The sequence below is a fragment of the Natrix helvetica genome (genome assembly GCF_964273705.1).
Source record: "Natrix helvetica genome assembly, chromosome: 3".
In the NCBI taxonomy this organism is placed as follows: Eukaryota; Metazoa; Chordata; class Lepidosauria; order Squamata; family Natricidae; genus Natrix; species Natrix helvetica.
Genome location: NC_138549.1, coordinates 99025766 through 99047317, shown reverse-complemented (window position 1 = coordinate 99047317; position 21552 = coordinate 99025766). Strand labels below are relative to the sequence as shown.

General features: G+C 43.5%; 1 protein-coding gene across 1 annotated transcript in view; it reads left to right on the top strand.

The window, feature by feature from the left end:
- The window catches only part of LOC309389177 (serine/threonine-protein kinase TNNI3K), a 239013-nt gene that overhangs the window by 30111 nt on the left and 187350 nt on the right, over positions 1 to 21552 (top strand). The window contains exons 6-7 of the mRNA XM_081947217.1: positions 17933 to 18031; positions 19121 to 19259. Of these exons, the coding sequence (XP_081803343.1) occupies positions 17933 to 18031; positions 19121 to 19259 (238 nt within the window). The remainder of the gene's footprint in view (positions 1 to 17932; positions 18032 to 19120; positions 19260 to 21552) is intronic.

Genomic DNA, 21552 nt, shown 5'->3' with positions numbered 1-21552 from the left:
CAGTGAGAAGAAGTGCTTTTTTTCTTGATTTTTTTTTTTTTTGGAGTTGCTTCAAAGCGAAGTAAATCCTTCGGAATGTTTGGTTTCTATTTGAAATCTAAAACCAAATTTAGAATTTATATTTGAGTGGGTGCTTTTGGGGTTTGTGCGTTTCAACCCTCCATTTTCCTTTTCTTTCTTTCTTTCTTTCTTTCTTTCTTTCTTTCTTTCTTTCTTTCTTTCTTTCTTTCTTTCTTTCTTTCTTTCTTTCTTTCTTGAGAAAATCCTGGTCTGACCATCAATATTATTTATGCTCTCAATATTTCTTTGCCTTTACCAGTTTTGATTTATGGCTGTGGGTTAGATAAATTTTCTTACCGGTCTTTCATCTCTTCCTTACCCTTATCAGCCTTATTGCAGGCTCCCGCCCCCACTCCAATTCATAAGGCAAATCTCCAACCTGCGAGGGACCTGTTGCCTCCCTCTGGATCTGGTGAGATGCTACCCTTCTCCCCCCCCCCCCCCAGCAAGGTTTTGATCCAAAAAAGGATCACCGGAGTAAGTTTGTCAGACATGTAAGGCTCTTCAGAGCTCACATTCCCCACGTCTGTCCAGCTGGGGAACTTCCTGTCGAATCCCCCTTTTTACTGGTTTTATTCTTTATTAGTTAGTTTTAGTTTTTATGTTATTTGTAAAACTTTTTAATAAAATTTATTTTAAACACTGTGGAAATCAATTTAATATATTTAGCCATGTATATTAGAAGGGTTCTACATTGTCCATCATCTTCATATACACAAGGCCTAACCAGACTCCTGTGGAAAGTGACATAACTCCTGAAGGAATTTACAAGAAGAGCAACCAATTGTATTAAATAAAGTGAAAACTAGTAGCTTTAATTTACAGATTTATATTACTTTAGATTCAAATTTGCATCTTGCCATCAAATCTATTTCAAAAGGTATCACTTATCACAAATATCACTTTTCCTAAATCATAATTAGTGAATGTATGTGAGTGTTGCTAATAATTTTTGATATGGGATAACAAGACAAATTCATTGGTAATTTCCCGATTCTGGGAAGATTTGACAATATACAAGTGTCAGCTTTAATTTTTAATTGCAAAATGAGGACTTGCAGGGGGAAAATGACCCAATTAAACCTCATGTTTCATTAAAAATATAACAAGCTTAAATCTAATATATCTTTTTGCTTCTAGGCTTTTTAATAAAAGCAATTAAATTGCAGTATGTTCTTAACATGATATAGAAAGGAAGAAATCATTTTACAATTTTGCCCTTCTGGCCTTTTCTTTCAGTTGTCCACACAAGGAATATAATCTTCAGGTATAGACCCTACTTTTTTTAAAAAAAACCCCACAAAGTTATCAGCATTTACCTTCTGTTCAACCAACTGTTATGAAAATTCTAATCTTGATGATTAGGTAGGATAAGTAGCTATAATGTCTCTGGTTTGAAATTCAATTTTGCTGAGAAGTAAGTGAATTGGGAAAATTGTTTTCAGTACAGGATAACAATTATTATTATTTATTAGATTTCTATTCTCCCCCTTTTTACTTTATAAGTAAATCAAGGCAGCAAACAAATATAATATTCTCCCTCCTCCTATTTTCCCCATAGCAAGAACCCTGCCAGATGGGTTGGGCTGAGAGACAGCGACTGGCCCAAAGTGATTGTGATGACCTGGGGCTGGGCACGAAAGCAACACAGCCACAAGGAAGGCTTACTTCCCTTTTATTGCTCCAAATTTCCCCCCAAAGTTTCCATAGTTCACTGTAAGTCCAAGAGCAATGCTCCAAACCCACACATGCACCTCCACTAGTTCCTGACAGCTGTGAGTCCAGAGAAGCAGCCAGTTCTGAGAGCAAACACAGTTCAGGAAACTTGGTTCCAGGAAGTCCTCGTTGCACCGAAGGGTTGCTGGAGCTGAAACACAACCCGAAACAGAGTTGTGTCTCTGAGTACTCGCCCACAGCCAGGCCAGGCAAATCAAGGCAAGTCAAACCCAGGCAAAGCAAGGCTGAGCACAGTAAGATAAGGTGGCAAGGTGTTGATACTGCAAGCATGGCTGAAAAAAGGCAAGGCTTGTTCCCCGAAAAACACCCCTCTCCATGGCGTCTCTTTAAATCTTATTCCCCAGATAAACCTCGTGATGGACAAGGTGCCCTCCCCCCAAGCTGTCAGTTTGCCCTGCGCTGATCCCAGCTCCTGTCCACCCTTGATGCTTGAGGATCAGGCAGGGGAGGAAATTGCTCCTTCATGGAGCTCCGTCACTCCTCTGCTCTGCTGCCTATTCTTTCCCTCTCCTCCTTCCTCACTCAGTTGTCCTGCACCCTCTCTCCATTGCTGGCCACCCCTCCAAGGCCCGAGGGACTCAGAACTGTCTTGTCCTGATCTCCCAGTAGCTCTTCCAGAGTCAGAGAGGCTCAGGGATGTGCGGTCAGAGGAGGCAGGGGAGGCAGAGCCTCACCGCTCTCATCATGGAAAAAAAAGGGAAAAGGGAAAAGGCGCTGAGAAGCCTTGGGGAATGGGACTGCACGTGTGTAGGACAGAGGGAGGTGCAGGAGGCTCCTCTAGCCTCAGCCTCCCTCCTGCACACGTGGCCCCATTCCCCGCCTTCCTGAGTCAACATGAAGGGGACCTGCCTCTTTCACTGTTATTGGCATGTAGAGAACAAAAGGAGGATCACTTAGCCGAGGGCAAAGGAGCTTGTGGCTTGCTTCCTTCACACGCATGCGAGAAAGCACCCCCACTGCCCGAACCTGTGAAGGAAGGAAGTGGCAGTCTCCTTTGCCTCAGCTACACGGCCTCCTTTCATTCTCCGCCTGCCCGAAGAAGTGAAGGAGGCACTCACTGGCCAGTAAACTGAGAGACGCAGAAACGGCTGTGAGCTTCCTGAAGAAAATGCTGCACACCAGGGGAGAGTGGCGGTAACACCCACTGCTGCTCTGCTCCTGGTAATGCAGGCTTCTCGGAGAGCATTAGGTTGCAGGTGCGCTGGTTCCAGCAGCTGCATTTTGCCTTGAAACTTGCTGTCCCAGCAACCCGAAGGGGACATTCTCCCAGCAGCGTCTCAGATGCTCCCACCCTTAGCCAGGAGGGAGTGAGGATGGCTGGGTGCAGTTTGGTGCCTCCCGGCTCTCCTCAGATCATCGGGGGGCCTTGCGCGCCTGCTCGCTGGTGTGGCCTGCGTGTTTCCAGCGGGAATGGGAAGCGCAGGGCTCTTAATGTAGTAGGGAGGGGGAGGCTGGAGCAGGAGGTTTCCCGGTTCTCGCGGCCACTGCTTGGGAGAAAATCAGCAGGAATCTTGAGTGAGAGCCGCGGGGCGAGACAAGTGACAAAATGGGTCACCGTGGGGCGGGGGAATAAAAAGCGCCATCAGATCGCCTCCCATGGTCCGGGAACCAACCAACCAAATAAATAAACATAGTTGGCTTCACTTCCTTGCACGCCAAGAGAGAAAGTTGCCTGAGACGCTGCTGGGAGAATGTCCCCTTCAGGTTGCCGGGACAGCAAGTTTCAAGGCAAAATGTAGCTGCTGGAATTGATGTGCCTGCAACTTAATGCTCTCCGAGAAGCCTGCATTACCGGGAGCAGTAGCAGCAGTAGCAGCAGCAGCAGCAGTGGGTGTCACCACCACCACCCCACCACCCCTTCCCCCGGGGTCCAGCATCCTCCTCGGGAGGCTCGCGGCCATTTGCGCATCTCTCCCAAGCTTCTCTCAGGAGGTGAAATGGGAGGCGCCTGACCAGTAGAGCCTCCGGGTGAAAGGTGAATGAAGGACGCAGTGACGGGAGAGGCTGGCTGGCTGTCCCCGAAGCCAGCTCTCGAGGAAGGAGGCAGAAATGAGGCCCAAGGCTCACTTCCCTGCCTCCTTTCTCTGAAAGCTGCGAGCGGCAGGGAAAATGAGGCTTCTTTGCCAGCTTTCTAGCTGGCAAAACAGACATTTTCGGCAACTGGAAGGTATGTGTGAATGTGAGAGGGGGGGTGAGAGAGAGAGAGAGGGAGAATGAAAGGAAGAAAGTGGGGAGACAGAGAGAAAAGAGTGAGACAAAGAGAGAAAGAGAAGGAAGTAAAGAGAAAGAAAGGGAGAGAGAGCTGAAAGACAGAAGGAAGAAAGAAAAAGAAAGAGAACTTACGGTCACAATTTAGCCTAAAATTTTAGTTGCTAAGCAAGAGCGTTGTTAAATGAGTTTCACCGCATTTTACAAGTTGGCCACTCCCACCCAGTCACATGACCGCCAAGCCACGCTCACAAAATAGGCCACATCTACAGAATAGGTTCTAAAAAAATTTGAAACCCACCACTGGTTGAAATCCACATTTCTTAAACTTGAGAAGATTGAGAAATACTGCTCTAACCTGATAAAAATTTTCCCATACGATGCTGCTTAGCAATTCTATACGTTTGTTGAAATTATCTCCCGTAAAAGTAAGTCAGTCTTCTCCTCCCTCCCTCTCTCTCTCTGTCTCTCTATGCTTCAAATATTTTTTCTCCAATACCATGGATCCCAAGATGATATAGTCCTTCCTCCCAAAAATTCCCAATGTTATATTTGTTTGTTTGTTTGTCAAACATGTACAGGATAGCAGGTATGGTATAAACATAAACAAAGGAAGTAAGTACAGATAAATGGATCAGTAAGATAGGGACAGTAGGCACGCTGGTGCACTTATGCATGCCCCCTTTACAAACCTCTTAGAAATGGAGTAAGGTCCACGATAGACAGTTTGAGGTTGAAGCTGTGAGGGTTTGATGCTGTAGCATTGTCAGGGTGTATATGTATGTATGCATGCATGCATGCATACATACATATACACCCTGACAATGCTACAGCATTTTTTCAGAGTATAAGACGCACCAGAGTATAAGATGCACCAAAATTTTGAAGAGCCAAATTAAAAAATAAAGTTTTTGTACTCTGCAGACCTCTGTTTTTGTGAAAACGGGCCTATTTTTTGTCAAAAAGAGAGCATGTATAGCCTTTAGGAGGTTTATAGAGTGCTGCTGGGCGATGGGGGGGGGGGACAGTCTGTTTTTTGCTCATATGTGCCCTTCCCAGCTCCCAGGAGCACTCTGGCAGCCTCCTAAAGGCTATGCACAGCCATTTTTGCAAAGGGGGCAGGGTTCTTGGAGGCCAAAAATGCTGTATTCAGTGTATAAGATGCACCCAGATTTTCAACCTCTTTTTTGAAGAAAAAAGATGCGTCTTATATTCCAAAAAATACTTATACTCCGAAAAATATGGTATGTATGTATCAGAGATGGGTTCCTACGGGTACAGTATGGTTCGACCGAATAGGTAGTACCTCCAGTGGACACCTTCCCTTTCACCGCCCCTTCCAGGATCTCCACAAGCCCCATTTTGGCTCCCAGATGACTTCAGGCAGGTCTACTAGACCCAAAATAGAGGGGGGGGGCACCCTCATTTTGGCTCCCAGCAGGATCCAGAGAGGCTACTAGGTCCAAATCAGAGTGTGGGGGCGGGGAGGGGGCTGCACCCATTTTGGCTCCCAGCAGGCTTCAGGGAGGCCTGCTAGGCCCAAAATAGAGCGTGGAGGGGGGCTAGCAAGTTTCCCTGCAGCACCCTGGGAGCAAAAGCGGGGGGGGGGGGGGGCTTCAAGAGAGAGAGAAAGAAAGAAATTCTCACTGTTTGTAGTTCCCCAAGTGCATGGAGCAGAGAGGTCTTTAAACTGTCAACTCCCAGAATTCAGCTCTGCTGGCTGGAGAATTCTGGTGGTTGAAGGCCACAAGTCTTAAAGTTCCCAAGTTTGAAGATCTCTGGCATGGAGTTGAGAGCTTATTGAAAGTGTGGCTAGCTATCAGTGGTGGGTTTCAAATTTTTTTAGAACCTACTCCGTAGGTGTGGCCTATTTTGTGGGCGTGGCTTAGCGGTCATGTGACCGGGTGGGAGTGACCAACTTGTAAATGTGGTGAAACTCATTTAACAATGCTCTTGCTTAGCAACCAAAATTTTGGGCTCAATTGTGATCATAAGTTCTCTTCCTTTTTCTTTCTTTCTTTTTCTTTCTTCCTTCCTTCCTTCTTCCTTTCTTTCTTGTGTCTCTCTCTCCCTCTTTCTTTCCTTCCTTCCTTTCTTTCCTTCCTTCCTTTCTTGTGTCTCTCTCTCCCTCTTTCTTTCCTTCCTTTCTCTTCCTTTCTTCCTTCCTTCTTCTTTCTTTCTTGTGTCTTTCTCCCCCACTTTCTTTCTTCAATCCCTCTTGTGCCTCTCTCTCCCTCTTTCTTTCTTTCCTTCCTTTCTCTTCCTCTTTCTTTCTTTCTTCCTTCCTTCTTTCTTTCTTGTCTCTCTCCCCCACTTATTTCCTCCCTCCCTTCCTTCCCTCCATCCTTCTTGTGTCTCTCTCTCCAACGTTCTTTCTTTCTCTTTTTATCTTTGTCTCTCTCTCTCCCTTCCTTCCTTTCTCTCTTACTCCTTCTTTCTCACTCACTCCCCTCTCACACACATACCTTCCAGTTGGCGAAAATTTCTGTTTTGCCAGCTGGGAGGCTGGCAAAGAAGCCTTGTTTTCCCTGCCGCCCGTTGCACTTCACTTGCTGCAACTCGGACAATGGGGAGGTGGGAGTAGCGCTGTCCGGGTTTGAGGAACGGATGTTCCTTCTGCTCAGCTTACGCACTTGAAAAGACCCCATGGTTCCACATCCAAGCTGATCCCTTCTTGGCCAAAAGGGTGCCTTTTCGGTCCCAGCTGGGCGTCTGGAAGAGAGTGGCCGAAGTGGCTTCTCTCTCCTCCTCCTGCTAGCCGAAGGAAAAGCCCCAGGGAGACGGGCTCAGCGTGCTGCTCTGCCGGACTCCCGCAGCCGATCCTTCTTTAAGGGTCAGCGGAGGATCGGCAGCCCAGCAGAGCAGCACGCAGAGCCTGTCTCCCTGGGGCTTTTCCTTCGGCTGGCAGGAGGAGGAGAGAGAAGCCGCTTCGGCAAACTTGTGTAAGATAAGACAGGCAGGTGGGTGGGCGCATGACCGCGCCTGCTACGTTTTCTCTGGCAGAGTCACGCACCCACCCGCCTGCCTGTCTTATCTTACACAAGTTGGCCGAAGCGGCTTCTCTCTCCTCCTCATCCTGCCAGCCGAAGGAAAAGCCCCGTGGAGACGGGCTCCACGCGCTGCTCTGCCAGGCTGCCGATCTTCCGCTGTCCCCTAAAGAAGAAGGATCGGCTGCGGCAGTCCGGCAGAGCAGCGCGCGGAGCCCGTCTCCCCGGGGCTTTTCCTTCGGCTGGCAGGACGAGGAGGAGAGAGAAGCCGCTTCGGCCAACTTGTGTAAAATAAGACAGGCAGGCGGGTGGGTGCGTGACTCTGCCGGAGAAAACATAGAAGGTGCAGAATCAGCTCTGCCTGGAGGCAAAAAGCTTGGACCTTCCCCCGCGGACCCGTCAGCCAAAACCTCCTGGGAGGCTTCGGCTGGTGGGCAAGCAGTGGTGGTGGTGGCTCCGAGCCTTCTCGCCTTCAGACAGAGCTGATTCTGCACCTTCTACGTTGTCCTGGGCAGAGTCATGCGCCCACCAACTTGCCTGTCTTGTCTTACACAAGTTGGCCAGCTGAAGCCTCCTGCCTTTCCTGAGCAGCTGGCAGCTGCAAGAGGCGCGAAGGGGAGGCAGGTGGGCTTTGCAACCCAAAGGCTGGCATTTCATCTCTGCAGCGTAAACCAGCTTGGGCGCGACTGGAGAAGTTTCCTCAATGGAGCGGAAGACATTTCTGAGAAGAGAAACTTCTCCGGTCGTGCCCGAGCTGGTGGAGAGCAGGCAAGTGCCATCCCATGACAGGGGCGGGGCAGGAAACTTACTTCCGGGTTCATTGCCCAACCGGATCGCACGATCCGGTGCGATCCGGTAGAAACCCACCACTGCTAGCTATCCTTGCTCAGGCTAAGCTAAGCAATAGTGGAGCTCTAAGAATGCCAGATGATCAATGGGCCTGTTCTTAGTTTCAAAACGTCTGGCTTTTCTTCCTACTACTAAAGACCACCTGGTGTTCTTCACAGGGGGAAAGGAAGGAAGGAAGGAAGAAGGAAGGAAGGAAGGAGAGAGAGGGAGGGAGAAAAAGGGAAGGGAATGTGAATGAGATATAGATGGATGGATAAAGGGAGGGAGGGAGAGAGAGAGAAAGGAGAGGAAGGAGGGACCACAAACCTGGCACTAGACGCAACTTCAGGGGATGCTTTGAAACAGCACAGCAATCCAGGGCTGGAGCAGACCTCAGAGGTCATCTAGTCTAACCCCCTGCTCCAGCAGGAGACCTTATATCATCTTGGTTATTTTAGTGCCTCTAACACAGAGGAGAAATTCCCAAAAATCCCCAGGCACTGCCAACCTCTTGCCCCTAGTAAAAAAAGAAAAGAAAAATCTAGAGCAAAAACTGCCTGTAGTATTTAAAAGAATAGAAAAGGGAGCTGCTGTGCATTGTTTAATAGACTGCTAAATTGGCCATGCCCACCCAGTCACATGACCGCCAAGTGACTCTCATCCGGTCACATGGCCACCAAGCCACTCCCACAAAATAGTCCATGCCAGAGAACCAGTAGTAAAAAAATTTGAAACCCACCACTGGTATGTATGTATGGATATATTGCCAGAGATCAGATCTAGGAAAGTCAATCCCCTTCTTTCTTCTTTGGTTTACTGCAGTGCTTCTCAAATAGTGGGGCTCCGTAAAGAGGGGTGCGAAGGCTCCCTTTCCATCTGGGTGCAAACGAGCCAGGAGCAACAGATGGGGTCCCGCCACCACGTTCAACAGTTTGCTTTCAAGTGGGCTCAGCCCGTGTGCAAATCTCCTCTTGCAACCCTCGCTTGCTCTGGGGATGAAGAGTAGCGGGCGGCTGCGAGAGGGTGCTCAACCCTCGCACGCCCTGAGCCGTCGGAGCTGCTTTTGGGCTTACCTGCCACGATCAGAGGAAGAAGCCTGGACGCTGCCAGCAGGACTAAGAAGGCGGCGCTGGCTGCGCCCATGCCGGCGCCGGCCAAGAACGAGGGACAAGGGGGCCGCAGCCGCCGGTGCACAAAGAGGTCTTTGTGGCCTCGCTCGCGTCTCCTCTGGGCTAACTGGCGGCGGCAGCGGCAACGGCGGTGGCGAAGGCGGCGGACTGGAGTTTCCCGACGAGGTTGCCTGTCCGACCAGCCCCCGCTGGCTCCTGGCTGAGGGAGGAGCTGCCGCTCCACCTTCTCCGAGCGGGATCCGCGCCCTGCAACTGGCCACGGCAGGCGAGGGGAAGCGGGAACTTCACGCTGACCAGCCTCTTTCTCGGGCTACCCTGCAGCCCGCCGGCCGACCAAATGACTGACCTGCAGTCCCAAAGCGAAAGGAAAGCTGTCGGGCAGAGGGGGCGCTCCCTTCTTTTGGCAGCCCCCGTCCGGCGAAGGAAAGGACGGCAGAAAGGCCGGCCTGGCCCCGGGCGCTGTGCGGGACTTCGGAAACCAAACATGAAAGAAAGATTGGATGCCACCGGGGCAGCCCGCGTTGCTTTGCAGCTTCATTGGAAGGCCCAAATTGGAAGCAAAGCCAATCAATTTTAGTGGGTCTTAACTCTCTGGCAGATAAGACACAACAGTGTCACCCAGCATCTGACTTCTTGTCGGAAGCGTTGCATTATTCAATACAGTGTTATGCAGAGGTGTACTTATAACAATTTTATAGACAAATGATACTATTTACAGTCGCGTGGGGGGGGGGGCGCGAAATGTTTTCTTCTTCCTAGGGTGGGCATGACAGAAAATAATTGAGAAGCACTGGTTTACTGGAATATGAAAAAGACAGGAAGATCACTGAGAAATATTTGGAACTTCTCCTATTTAGTCAAGTTATTTTTCCAATGGATGTCTGGGAAGTTAAAGTATCTCATTATAAACATGTCTCTTTCCTGAAAAATGTTATAATCAGATCTAGTAGGTCATTATCCAGATTGTCTGGCTGCCTTGGCAGTTTATAAACACACCACAACATAATATCATTGTTATCTTCCCTTTTTTCTGCATTTTCCAAATGCTTTCAGTTGGATTCTGGTGTTCATTTTAGTTTCAAAATTTAGAGCATTGTCTAACATCAGATGGCCAAATGAGCTTAAGTTGAATGCTCTGGTTGGTATAACTGGAACACCAGCATGAAAACAAGATACAGAGATTGCATTATACACAAATTACTATTGTGAATGAACCCATAGTTTAGCAATGCACTAACAAGCAAAATTAAAAAGACTATTAGACCTAACAAACTATTGATGTATATGACAGAAATGTTATGGAAATTAAGAGAGATGAAAGATACATTAGATATATAGTGATATTTTCTCCATTAAGCAAACTGTAATTAGACATTCTAAGGATTAATTATATTAGCAAACTCATTCAGATGCCAGCATAAATTGGGAAAACATTATATTTTGGAATATTTAAAATGCTTACATATTTTAATATTGAATATCTAATTGTATTTATTAACAGCACTTGTAACCATGTGTATTTATAGCCCTATATCTGGGACTTGGTACACTTAAGAAAAAAATATATGCAATCGTTTATTAGAATTTCAAAATTATAATTTTTTTGATATATCTTCTATCTGCTGGTTAGCCAGTTACAAAGCAGCTTAGAGTTGAAAAAAAAATGCCAATGTGAATAAATTGTACCTAGAGGACATGATTGTATTAGGGTATATTAAATTGGAAGTAATTGGGGCAGTATTCAAAATTCATCATATTTTGGTTTAGTTGGCTTAATTAAAAGAAAATGATGATATTCAGAAAAAATGTCATATTTTTGAAGGTTTTAGAACCAACGGGCCTTAATTGTTATCTTTCTCTTTTTAATTTTGCTTCCAAAAAGGCAATAATAATTGATCAGATTGTGTTAGAAATCTTTCTGCTACCCTTGTGCAAGAAAGAAAAAGTGTAGTTTATCTAATGTATTAGCATTTGTGGACAAGACTCTCTAACCCTTAAATAAACCTTAACTGATGCTCTCTTGTAGAACTGGACTTAATTTGGCTCAAAGACTTTGGATATAATTTTCTGTGGAGTCATTTAACAAAGCAGGAATGAGAAAGGGCCAAAGGTTATATTGCTAATAAAATTAATTGGTTAGGTGAAGAGAAACTGAAACATAGATAGTTTCTGAGCTAGTTTCTAATTAATGTGATAGTCCTATTATGTATGACCTTTTCTTTCGGAGCCATTACTTTGCTGTAACTTTACTTAAACTGTGCTTAAGAACCAATCTAAATAAATAAATAGAAATGAGAATATTAATATGCTGGAGACACTAATTGCAGTGAGGCAAATGAAAGTCAAGTTAGATTTCTAACTTTGGTTCGATCAAGCTGATATTTATTTAATCTCCCTGTTGGATCGGGTAATGGAAAGGCACACAAGGCTAAAGGCAACAACAGCTCTTTATTAAAGTACAACAAGTAAGAACAATCCAGCGAAGATTGAGTCTGACAGCAGCCCTTTTATAGGGAGCTGTCAAACCCTTTGACCAATGAGATTAAACCTTTGTTCCCGCCGGAACAGAGGACCTTGGTGGAAATCACTATAACTGAAGCAAGTATCTAACACCCCTCCCCTCTTAGATGGAACAATCCTACTCGTTACGTAGTCGCGCAGGTAGGCGGGCTTTTAGGTAGCTCTGACAGACCTGCACAGTTCAGTCAGAGAGTGTTCTTTGGACAGGTTGGATGGACCTGTTTGCTCCGCAGCTCCGCTTGGTGGAAGCTCCTGGAACCTTTCACAGGCCGCGGCTGGAGCTTCTAGAGCCGGTTTGCTCGGAGTTCGCTGCGGGCCTGCAACACAAACAGATAAGTTTCCCGGTATCCTCGGGCTTAAGCCGCCTGTGGAAGGAGTGAGTGTTTGCTCCGTTTGGGTAGGGCTTTGGTTATCTCGTGCAGGATATACCTCTGGTTATCTAAGAGTGGAGTTGGAGAGGCAGCCATGGAGTTGGTCAATGTACCTTCTCCAATTCTGACCGTCCTCGAGCTCTACAAGATAAGAGTGAGGCCCAGTGATGCCTATCACTGTGGCAGGAATCCACAGAGTTCCCCCAGCATAGTTGTGTGCGTATAACAAGGCCCCTGCACTAAAATTCCAAATCTTGCTTGTGGAGTCAGGGGGCGACGTGGCAGAATAGTTTGGGTGTAGCCGGTCTAAGTGGGACCATAGCTGGCGACCCATGAGAATCTTGGAGGGGCTTCTCTCTGTTGTGGCACTGGGTGTGATGTGCTGAATTAGTAAATAGTGGTCAACCCATGTTTGCCAATCTCCCGGGCCCATCCTGGATAGGGTCTCTTTTGCAGATCTCACATTCTCTCTGCCTGACCATTGGATGCTTCTTGGCTTCTTGGCTGCCAGGTAGTAGCAGGCTGTTTGCTCCGGCACACCTTGGCCATGTGCCTCTTTCATTCGCAGCACTGGCAGGTAGCATCACAGAAATGGCAAACCAATCTGGCATGGTCTCCTCCGCAGCTAGTGCAAGGCGGGAGACGTGGTTTGAATTTGCGCACCAGCTGGGCGCAGCTACTGCGCATGCGGCAGCTGTCATCTTCCTCGTCTTTTGAGCTCTCAGCCTCTGCAGCCTTGCGATGTACACATGTACTCTTTCGCACGTCTTGTGGAGCACTTTGACGCTGCAGAGTTTCAGTGGATTTGACAGCCAATTCGGACGCCCTTTTTTCGTCCAAGGCAATTTGTAGAGTGAGGTTAGATTTAGCGAGTAACCTCCTCTGTAAATTAATGTCCCGCACACCGCATATAATGCAGTCAAGAATAAGTTCGTCTAGAACTCGCAGTACGCTGCAGCCTTTCGTAGCGCCACAACATACTCATTGATCGATTCCCCCTCCTTCTGGTTCAGAATGTTAAATTCGTGCTGGTGAACATGCTTAGATGGCTTGGGAGCGTAGTGGGTCCTCAGTGTCTGCTGGAGCACGGCCAAGTGACCGATTGAAGCGGCATTGGTTCAGAGAGGTCTTTCGCTGTTTCGAACACTTCCCGGCCACAGTATCCGAGGAACATGTTCTTTTTGTGGCCTTCAGAAAGGCCCATGAGGTCGTTGGCATCGAGGAAGCAGTCGAACCTCAGCATGTATGACTCCCATTGCTCGGTGACTAAGTCATATGGAGTCAGTGGGGCGTGCATGGCCATTTTGTATTCTGAGGGCGTTTTGAGTTTGCCGCTCAAAAATGGCTGTTCAAAGCCATGCTGAGCTCTGGGCTGGATATACTTGCTGGATTGCTACGCTCTTTTTGGTTCGCCTAGTTGCTTTCCAATCCCACATTCGTCGCCAGTCTTAGATCGGGTAATGGAAAGACACACAAGGCTAAAGGCAACAACAACTCTTTATTAAAGTACAAGTAAGAGCAATCCAGCGAAGGTTGAGTCTGACAGTAGCCCCTTTATAGGGAGCTGTCAGACCCTTCGGCCAATGAGATTAAACCTCTGTTCCCGCCAGAACAGAGGACCTTGGTGGAAACCACTATAGCTGAAGCACGTATTCCCCCCAAAAATATTTTGAAGAGCCAGTTTGGTCTAGTGATTAAGATCCCAAGCCTGAAACTAGAAGATTGTAAAATAGTGCTACCTTAGACACAAAGCCAGCTGGAAGATATTTAGCCAGTCACTTTACCTCAGACTTAGGAAGCCAGCAATGGCAAACCCATTTCTGAAAGCTTGCCTAGAAAACTGCAGGTATATGTCTAGGCAGTCACCGAGAGTCAACACCAACTCAAAGGAAAAAGGAAAAAAAGAAAAGGGAAAAAAGAGGCTTTGCCATGTCACAGTCTTTATGCTTAAGTACCAGTCTAAATAAATAAATAGAAGTAAGAATGTTAATAACTTTGGTTAGTGTATGCTTTCATGTATTTAGACAATTTTGTAAATAAAAATAAAAATAATAGGCTTTGGCCATGCCACTGTCTTTGTCAGCCCTCCAGTGTAGGACAGGTTGAGAAAGAGACAGCATAAGAATGACAGGAATGCTATTTATTCCTGCAAAATATTAATTTATACTTCATTTATCATGTTGGTATAACCACTCATCTACCCTACATTTATGGGACAAAAACAATATTAGAAGGATTTTAAACTCTACATTTATCTTTCAGATATTCGGAAAATACTTTCCTGGCAGGGGAGACCCCATGATCTGTCATTATGAATATATGGGTGGCCCAGAGTCTTTAGGAATCTGATTTTTCAATTTGTTATTTAATTTTGCAACCATGTACTTGTGTATAAACATTATCATTTTATTCCAAAACAGAGACAAGTTAACACTCAAAAAGGGCTATATTTTTTACTTGACAAATACAGTGGGGCAAAAAAGTATTTAGTCAACCACCAATTGTGCAAGTTCTCCCACTTAAAAAGATGAGAGAGGCCTGTAATTGGCATCATAGGTAGACCTCAACTGTGAGAGACAAAATGTAAAAAAAAAAGACCAAACAATCACATTGGCTGATTTGGAAATAATTTATTTGCAAATTATGGTGGAAAATAAGTATTTGGTCACCTACAAACAAGCAAGATTTCTGGCTCTCACAGACCTGTACCTTCTTCTTTAGGAGGCTCCTCTGTCCTGCATTCATTACCTGTATCAATGGCACCCGTTCGAACTTGTCATCAGTATAAAAGACACCTGTCCACAACCTCAAACAGTCACACTCCAAACTCCACTATGGTGAAGACCAAAGAGCTGTCAAAGGACACCAGAAACAAAATTGTAGACCTGCACCAGGCTGGGAAGACTGAACCTGCAATAGGCAAGCAGCTTGGTGTGAACAAATCAATTGTGGGAGCAATAATTAGAAAATGGAAGACATACAAGACCACTGATAATCTCCCTCGATCTGGGGCTCCACGCAAGATCTCACCCCGTGGGCTCAAAATGATCCCAAGAACGGTGAGCAAAAATCCCAGGATCACACGGGGGGACCTAGTGAATGACCTGCAGAGAGCTGGGACCAACGTAACAAAGGCTACCATCAGTAACACACTACGCCGCCAGGGACTCAGATCCTGCAGTGCCAGACGTGTCCCCCTACTTAAGTCAGTCCAAGTCCGGGCACATCTGAAGTTTGCTAGAGAGCATTTGAATGATCCAGAAGAGGATTGGGAGAATGTCATATGGTCAGATGAAACCAAAATAGAACTGTTTGGTAGAAACACAACTCGTCGTGTTTGGAGGAGAGAGAATGCTGAGTTGCATCCAAAGAACACCATACCTACTGTGAAGCACGGGGGTGGCAACATCATGCTTTGGGGCTGTTTTTCTGCAAAGGGACTAGGACGACTGATCCGTGTACAGGACAGAATGAATGGGGCCATGTATTGTGAGATTTTGAGTGCAAACCTCCTTCCATCAGCAAGGGCATTGAAGATGAAACGTGGCTGGGTCTTTTAACATGACAATGATTCCAAACATACTGCCCGGGCAATGAAGGAGTGGCTTCGTAAGAAGGTCCTGGAGTGGCCTAGCCAGTCTCCAGATCTCAACCCCATAGAAAACCTTTGGAGGGAGTTGAAAGTCCGTGTTGCCCAGCGACAGCCCCAAAACATCACTGCTTTAGAGGAGATCTGCATGGAGGAATGGGCCAACATACCAGCAACAGTGTGTGCCAACCTTGTGAAGACTTACAGAAAACGTTTGACCTCTGTCATTGCCAACAAAGGATATATAACGGAATATTGAGATGAACTTTTGATACTGACCAAATACTTATTTTCCAGCATAATTTGCAAATAAATTATTTCCAAATCAGCCAATGTGATTGTTTGGTTTTTTTTTTTTTTACATTTTGTCTCTCATAGTTGAGGTCTACCTATGATGCAATTACAGACCTCTCTCATCTTTTTAAGTGGGAGAACTTGCACAATTGGTCGCTGACTAAATACTTTTTTGCCCCACTGTATATTCTGCTTAATTCATCCAGCCAATAGAAGCTCTTTTTCTGTTTTGCAGAGAAAAATGTCTGAACTGTATCTTCTGAATCCTGATATCTTAATTGCACTCCAAATATCTTTATTATGTTTTCAACTGCATGCTTACCCTTGTTTTGCCTATATATTATGATTTGTGTTTGGCTGTATTGCTATGTTTGTTCAGTAATTATTGAAAGGAATTTTGATCTGGGGAAGTCCACTTCAAGTTGTTTCACTAAGAAAGATTTGCAAATACCCATGCTCTTTTACCTCATCCATTTAAATTATTACCATATTTATGGATATATCTACCAGAGTTTCCAAGACGATTTCTTCATTTGTATATGAAACTTACAATATTATCCTGTAATGGGAAAAGGCATACAAATCCTATTAAATGCAAGCAAATTGCTTAATCCCTTGGCACAGCATACCCTGATATTTTTGAAATGCACAAATCAAGTATTACAGACAAGCTCATCCTTAACCCACTGCCTCCTCCAATAATTCATTTAAGACTGTGTCTAGAAGGTGGCTCTTTTTACCACTTCATGACTGAGATAAAATCAGCTTCAGAAGTACTGTAATTTCTCAGCTGAACTACACAACTTAGAATAACATTATTAAAAAGTATATGCATAAAACTGCAATATGAAACATACTGAATTTGTTGGAAAGGCAAGTCTTGATAAATGATCTCCAAGTCCTGGTGATGTTACTGAAGAGTTTATCACAAGCACAGTAAGATTGTTTGCAGTAGAAAGTGTTAGTATATTTAAGGAAGATTCCAGGTGAGTTGAAAACCTGAAAGTATCAAGTTTCAGCTCAAATAGTTCTAGCTCAAGTATATGAGAAGGCACCCGTGTGAAGATGAATGTGCAGTACTGATGCATGATACTTGTTCATTGATGTCACAGCAGAAGCATCTCCTGGGAAGGATATAAAACAGCTTCCAACCCCCATATGATCAGCTTTGCATTATCAGCTGTTGGGACTATACAAAGGTTTGAAGGAATGTTTTGCATCAACAAAGGCTTAGACAAAGGAACCTTGAAAGCTGCTTGGTGAAACAACCCAGTCTCCTCTGAGATGAACACAGTCTCCTCCTTGGTGAAACAACACACTCTCCCCCGAGAGTGAAACAAAGAGAGGCAACCAACATGCTTCACTTTGTTCTGCTTCTGAATTTTGTTTTATTACATTCTTGCTATGGGAGAAGACTGAGTAGAACCTACTGTACTTCTCCAAATTGCCAATGTACCAAGCTGGAAAGGATTGCTTGTGAAGGGCACTGAAGGAGAGATCACGAGGACCTCCTTGGGTGGATGTCAAAGGAATTCCAGACTGGGAGGATTTTATGAATATGGAAAGCAATCTGCTATTGCTATGAACCTGAATCTATTTCAACTAAACTTACTTAACTGAAGTTGAATACTTTACTATGCCAAGTTTAATCATAAATAGGTACTTTTATTTATAGCGTGTTTCAAAAAGATGTAGGTTCAAACCACTTGTCTTGGCATACAGGGATGAAAGTTCCTGAAGCCCATATTATCATCTATTTTATGTACAATCCAATGAACATTCTGAACATTTAACTTGATGTGAAATTAATGGCCCTGTATAAAACTAGTGTTTTAGACATTGCATTGACAGTTGGTGATTATAAAATATTATTCATCTCTCAGTATCAGAGGTATGTTACTTTTCAGCAAATATTGCAGTACCCTCTATTTACTCCTTGGTTTTTTAAAATAATTTTTTAACAAACAAGTTATACATAGTTTAAAGACTGAATATTGAGTGAATATTGGTCTTTTCAAATGTAAGAATGGAAGATAAAGATCTCTACATGTTTGAAGAAATTTGTGAAAACTTTTCTCTTGACTAAAAAAATGTTTTAATGGTGCAATGCAGTATATTCAGTTAATACAAATATAGCATTCAAAAAGTAACATTCCACAAATGCAATTATATAGGTATTTTAACTGAAATATCTCCTTTCCCTCCTAGGCTGTTGATATACTTCTACAACATGGTGCTTATGTTAATGTTCAAGATGCAGTCTTTTTTACTCCTTTACACATTGCAGCATATTATGGTCATGAACAGGTATGGCAAAGGTTGTCACTCTTGCTCACAGATGGAAAATTTTATGTACACTATGTTTAATAAACAAGAGAAAGTGATGTGGCTGTGGGTTTTTCCCACACATGCATTCCAAATAGTTTCGTTTGAAATGATCACTGTTTTAACATTTCTTGCAATAGTTCAAGAGACGCTGGGTCCCTGAAGTGCTGAAATAGGATTCCTCAGATGACTCCTAAAATATTGTCACAAATAGCTGCTCTCAGTTAGTAGGAAGAGACCCTGCTTCTTGTTTCCATTATTATGGGGTCACAATCCATAGTGCTAACAATAGAGCATAGATAGTAAGTGACAGCCACTGCTAATTGGTCTTGCTGCTAATGATGTTTGACTCTTTATGATTTGTGTTTAAGCTAGAAGAAGAATGTGCTACTCAGTATATCCCAAAACCTTGTTGCCTATTCAAACAAGCATTTCTTTAGACACTGTATATTTCTCTGCCTAGATAAAAAAAACAGAGAACCACTTCCAGAAGTAATTTGAAAAGTGAAACCAACAAAGAACCTAATCATATAGTCAGTTACAGTAATGGTATATGCAATATTTGCTTTTCTGGATTGCTTCTCTTTGAGATTTCTATAATTCAACTCATCCAGTTACAGTAGAAAAATCATTATATGTAGGACTTTGAGGTTGATTTACTTTGTTTTGGTATAAGTTGCTTTGGAACAAATAGTCACAGTTGGTGAAATTATGCTAAAATGCATATGGTGCTTTCATGATAAGATTTTGGCTTTGGAATGTAAACTACGGCTAAGTTCTGGGCAGTTTATTTTATTTTGCTATTTCTATCAGTAAGTAAACTAATAAGCTGTTGACTGCTCTTACTGTCATTTTTTTAAAAGGAATGGGAACTCCACCTAAAAGTCTGTCAACATGCAATTTCCTTATAACTCAAAACTACCAATCTTGATTCTCATCATAATAGTTAATAGAATGACCCTTAATAGGAGGGCTTGTCATAATATATATTTCCTTTGATTTAGTAGAACATGTAAATGTAGCTTAAAATGTATCTTAAAAATTTCATGATGACTAATAAAATCTTATCAGGTAACTCGACTCTTATTGAAATGTGGTGCCGATGTGAATGTGAGTGGAGAAGTTGGAGATAGACCTCTTCACTTAGCTTCTGCCAAAGGATTTCTCAATGTTGCAAAACTTTTGATGGAGGAAGGCACCAAAGCAGATGGTAAGTTATTAGAAATATAATCTCGATGTTGTCCTTTGGAGATCTCCAATTTGTAATGTATCTGATTACTTAAACCTATATGTGCAGTATTTCTGTTCACTAAAAGTCCTGGCCATATACTTATTTCCTGTAGTCCTTTTCTTTCCCAAGTTTCTTGACCACCTTCTATTCTTTTTGGACTTTCTGCTGATGGGGTTATTGCATTAAGTTCTATCTGATTTGTTTTCTCTGGAAACTGAACCACAAGGTAACAGAAAAAAAAAAGTTAGACCAGACTAGGGCATAATATGCAGCAAAGTTAGATTTATCAGTTCCTGTTTGCTGCCATCTAGTGCTTTTCTGGATTTTGGCAAACGAGATATGGTAGCTCTAAATCAAAAGAACTCAGCCAATGGCAATCAATGGACTGTGTCCTTGGTGAGATCCTGGACAACCATATCACCATCACCAAACATGAGTGACAACCAGGACAAATATTTCATCATCATCAAACCTCCTGACCTCTGCAAAATTCCTTGAGATATTAAATATTTGGGATTGAATTATTCTGCTTTATTGACTTATTTTTATGCAATAATAATATACTATAAAAGACAAGGAAACAAAGCAGATGTTCAAAATTCTAAATTGCAATCAAAATGTCAGCAATTATAGATAAAGTATTAGTCGAGTATAAGAAAATGATAATCAAGATAAATACACTCAAGTATATTTTGCTTTTTATAATATTTAACCTTTAATATTGATTCTTATATTTTTATAACTGTTTTATGTGTCTGTTGTTTTATATGATTATTGTATGCTGGTCAAAGTCACATTCCATGGGATGGGCAGACATGCACATTAGATTGATTTATAAATAAAAATTTAAAAATACAGATTTAATTCAGTAAATAATTTATTTAGAAGGTATTTAGGGCTACTAGATCTGGGCTGAAAAATTGAAAGGGATACAATTTTTTTTTTTAACTGATCCCAGATATGATAGCCCAAATACAATATCAGATTAGGTCATTGATCCACCAGCCACGTGTTATCTATTTTGGTTGGTTCTTAGACTAAGTTTACATCCTAAATTTAAGATCCTTTTAAACTGGATTGACCAGGAATATCTCTGTAAAGAAAACATAAGCTGTATCCCTGAGCAATGCTATAATCTCTTCTCTGGAGTGTCCACAAGTCAGGAGGAGTCTGGTAGCACCATTTCAGACTGATGTATTTTATTAAAAGGCATAATCTTTGGTGTATTGCAGCTGATTTTGTCAGATGCTAGGAGTGGCTCAACTGATGTAGGATTTAATTTGGGGTGAAGAGGGGGGAAATGGAGGAAAGAGAACTTGAATTGTGTCCCTTGGAAGAGTGCATTAAAGATGGTTTAACCAAAGGCTTCATAGAAAAGTTGGCTTTTCAGAGAAGTTTCGAAGAACAAGAGAAAAGTGATCACAAATAAGTTTCTTGAGAGGTAGCTCTGGACACAAAAGGATTAGTGGAGAATTGGCAGCAATGTTTAACAAGGAAGATGGTGGAGATGACCTCTAGGATTACCATTCTGCTACTGTGGTACATATACTTTTTGCAGAAATAAAGAGCAAAATGTATATTTGGACTTCTTTTCATAGCAAAAAGACACCGATCAGATGCACTTGCCTCTGGAATGAGGATGCAGCCTTTAGTTTTTGCTCCTTGAAGCCATGCTTATTGAAAAAGCAGCGAGTAAAAAAAAATACCCCAAAACCTCTACCCAGTAGTGGGATTCAACCAGTTCGCACCACTTCGGAAAAACCGGTTGTTAACTTTCTGAGCAGTTTGGTGAACTGGTTGTTGGAAGAAATCATTAGGGCAGAGAACCGGTTGTTAAATTAGTTGAATCCCACCACTGCCTCTACCCTTCAACCACTTGCTCAGTAGACAATTTCATAACTTAAAAAGCTAGTCATTAGCAAATGCCCTTTTTATGTTAAATATGCTGATTCATATCTTGTAAAGATAAAGATTCCTGTAGAACGGACCCCCATGTAATTTTCTTAGGGACAATACAATTCTCATTGTTTTCTTCTAGATGTTTTTAACTCAAAGGCGCTTTTTCAAAAGGCACCTGGACTGTTTTTTTAACCTCCCCCCCTTGAGGACGAAGAAGACATTTGCTTCTCATCCAAGAAGCTTCATCAGTTCTGGCAAGATGAGGGGGAGGGGGGCTATGGAAAGATTATTATATTTTTGGAGTATAAGACGCACCTATTTCCCTAAAAAAAGAGGTCGAAAATCTGGGTGCGTCTTATACACTGAATACAGC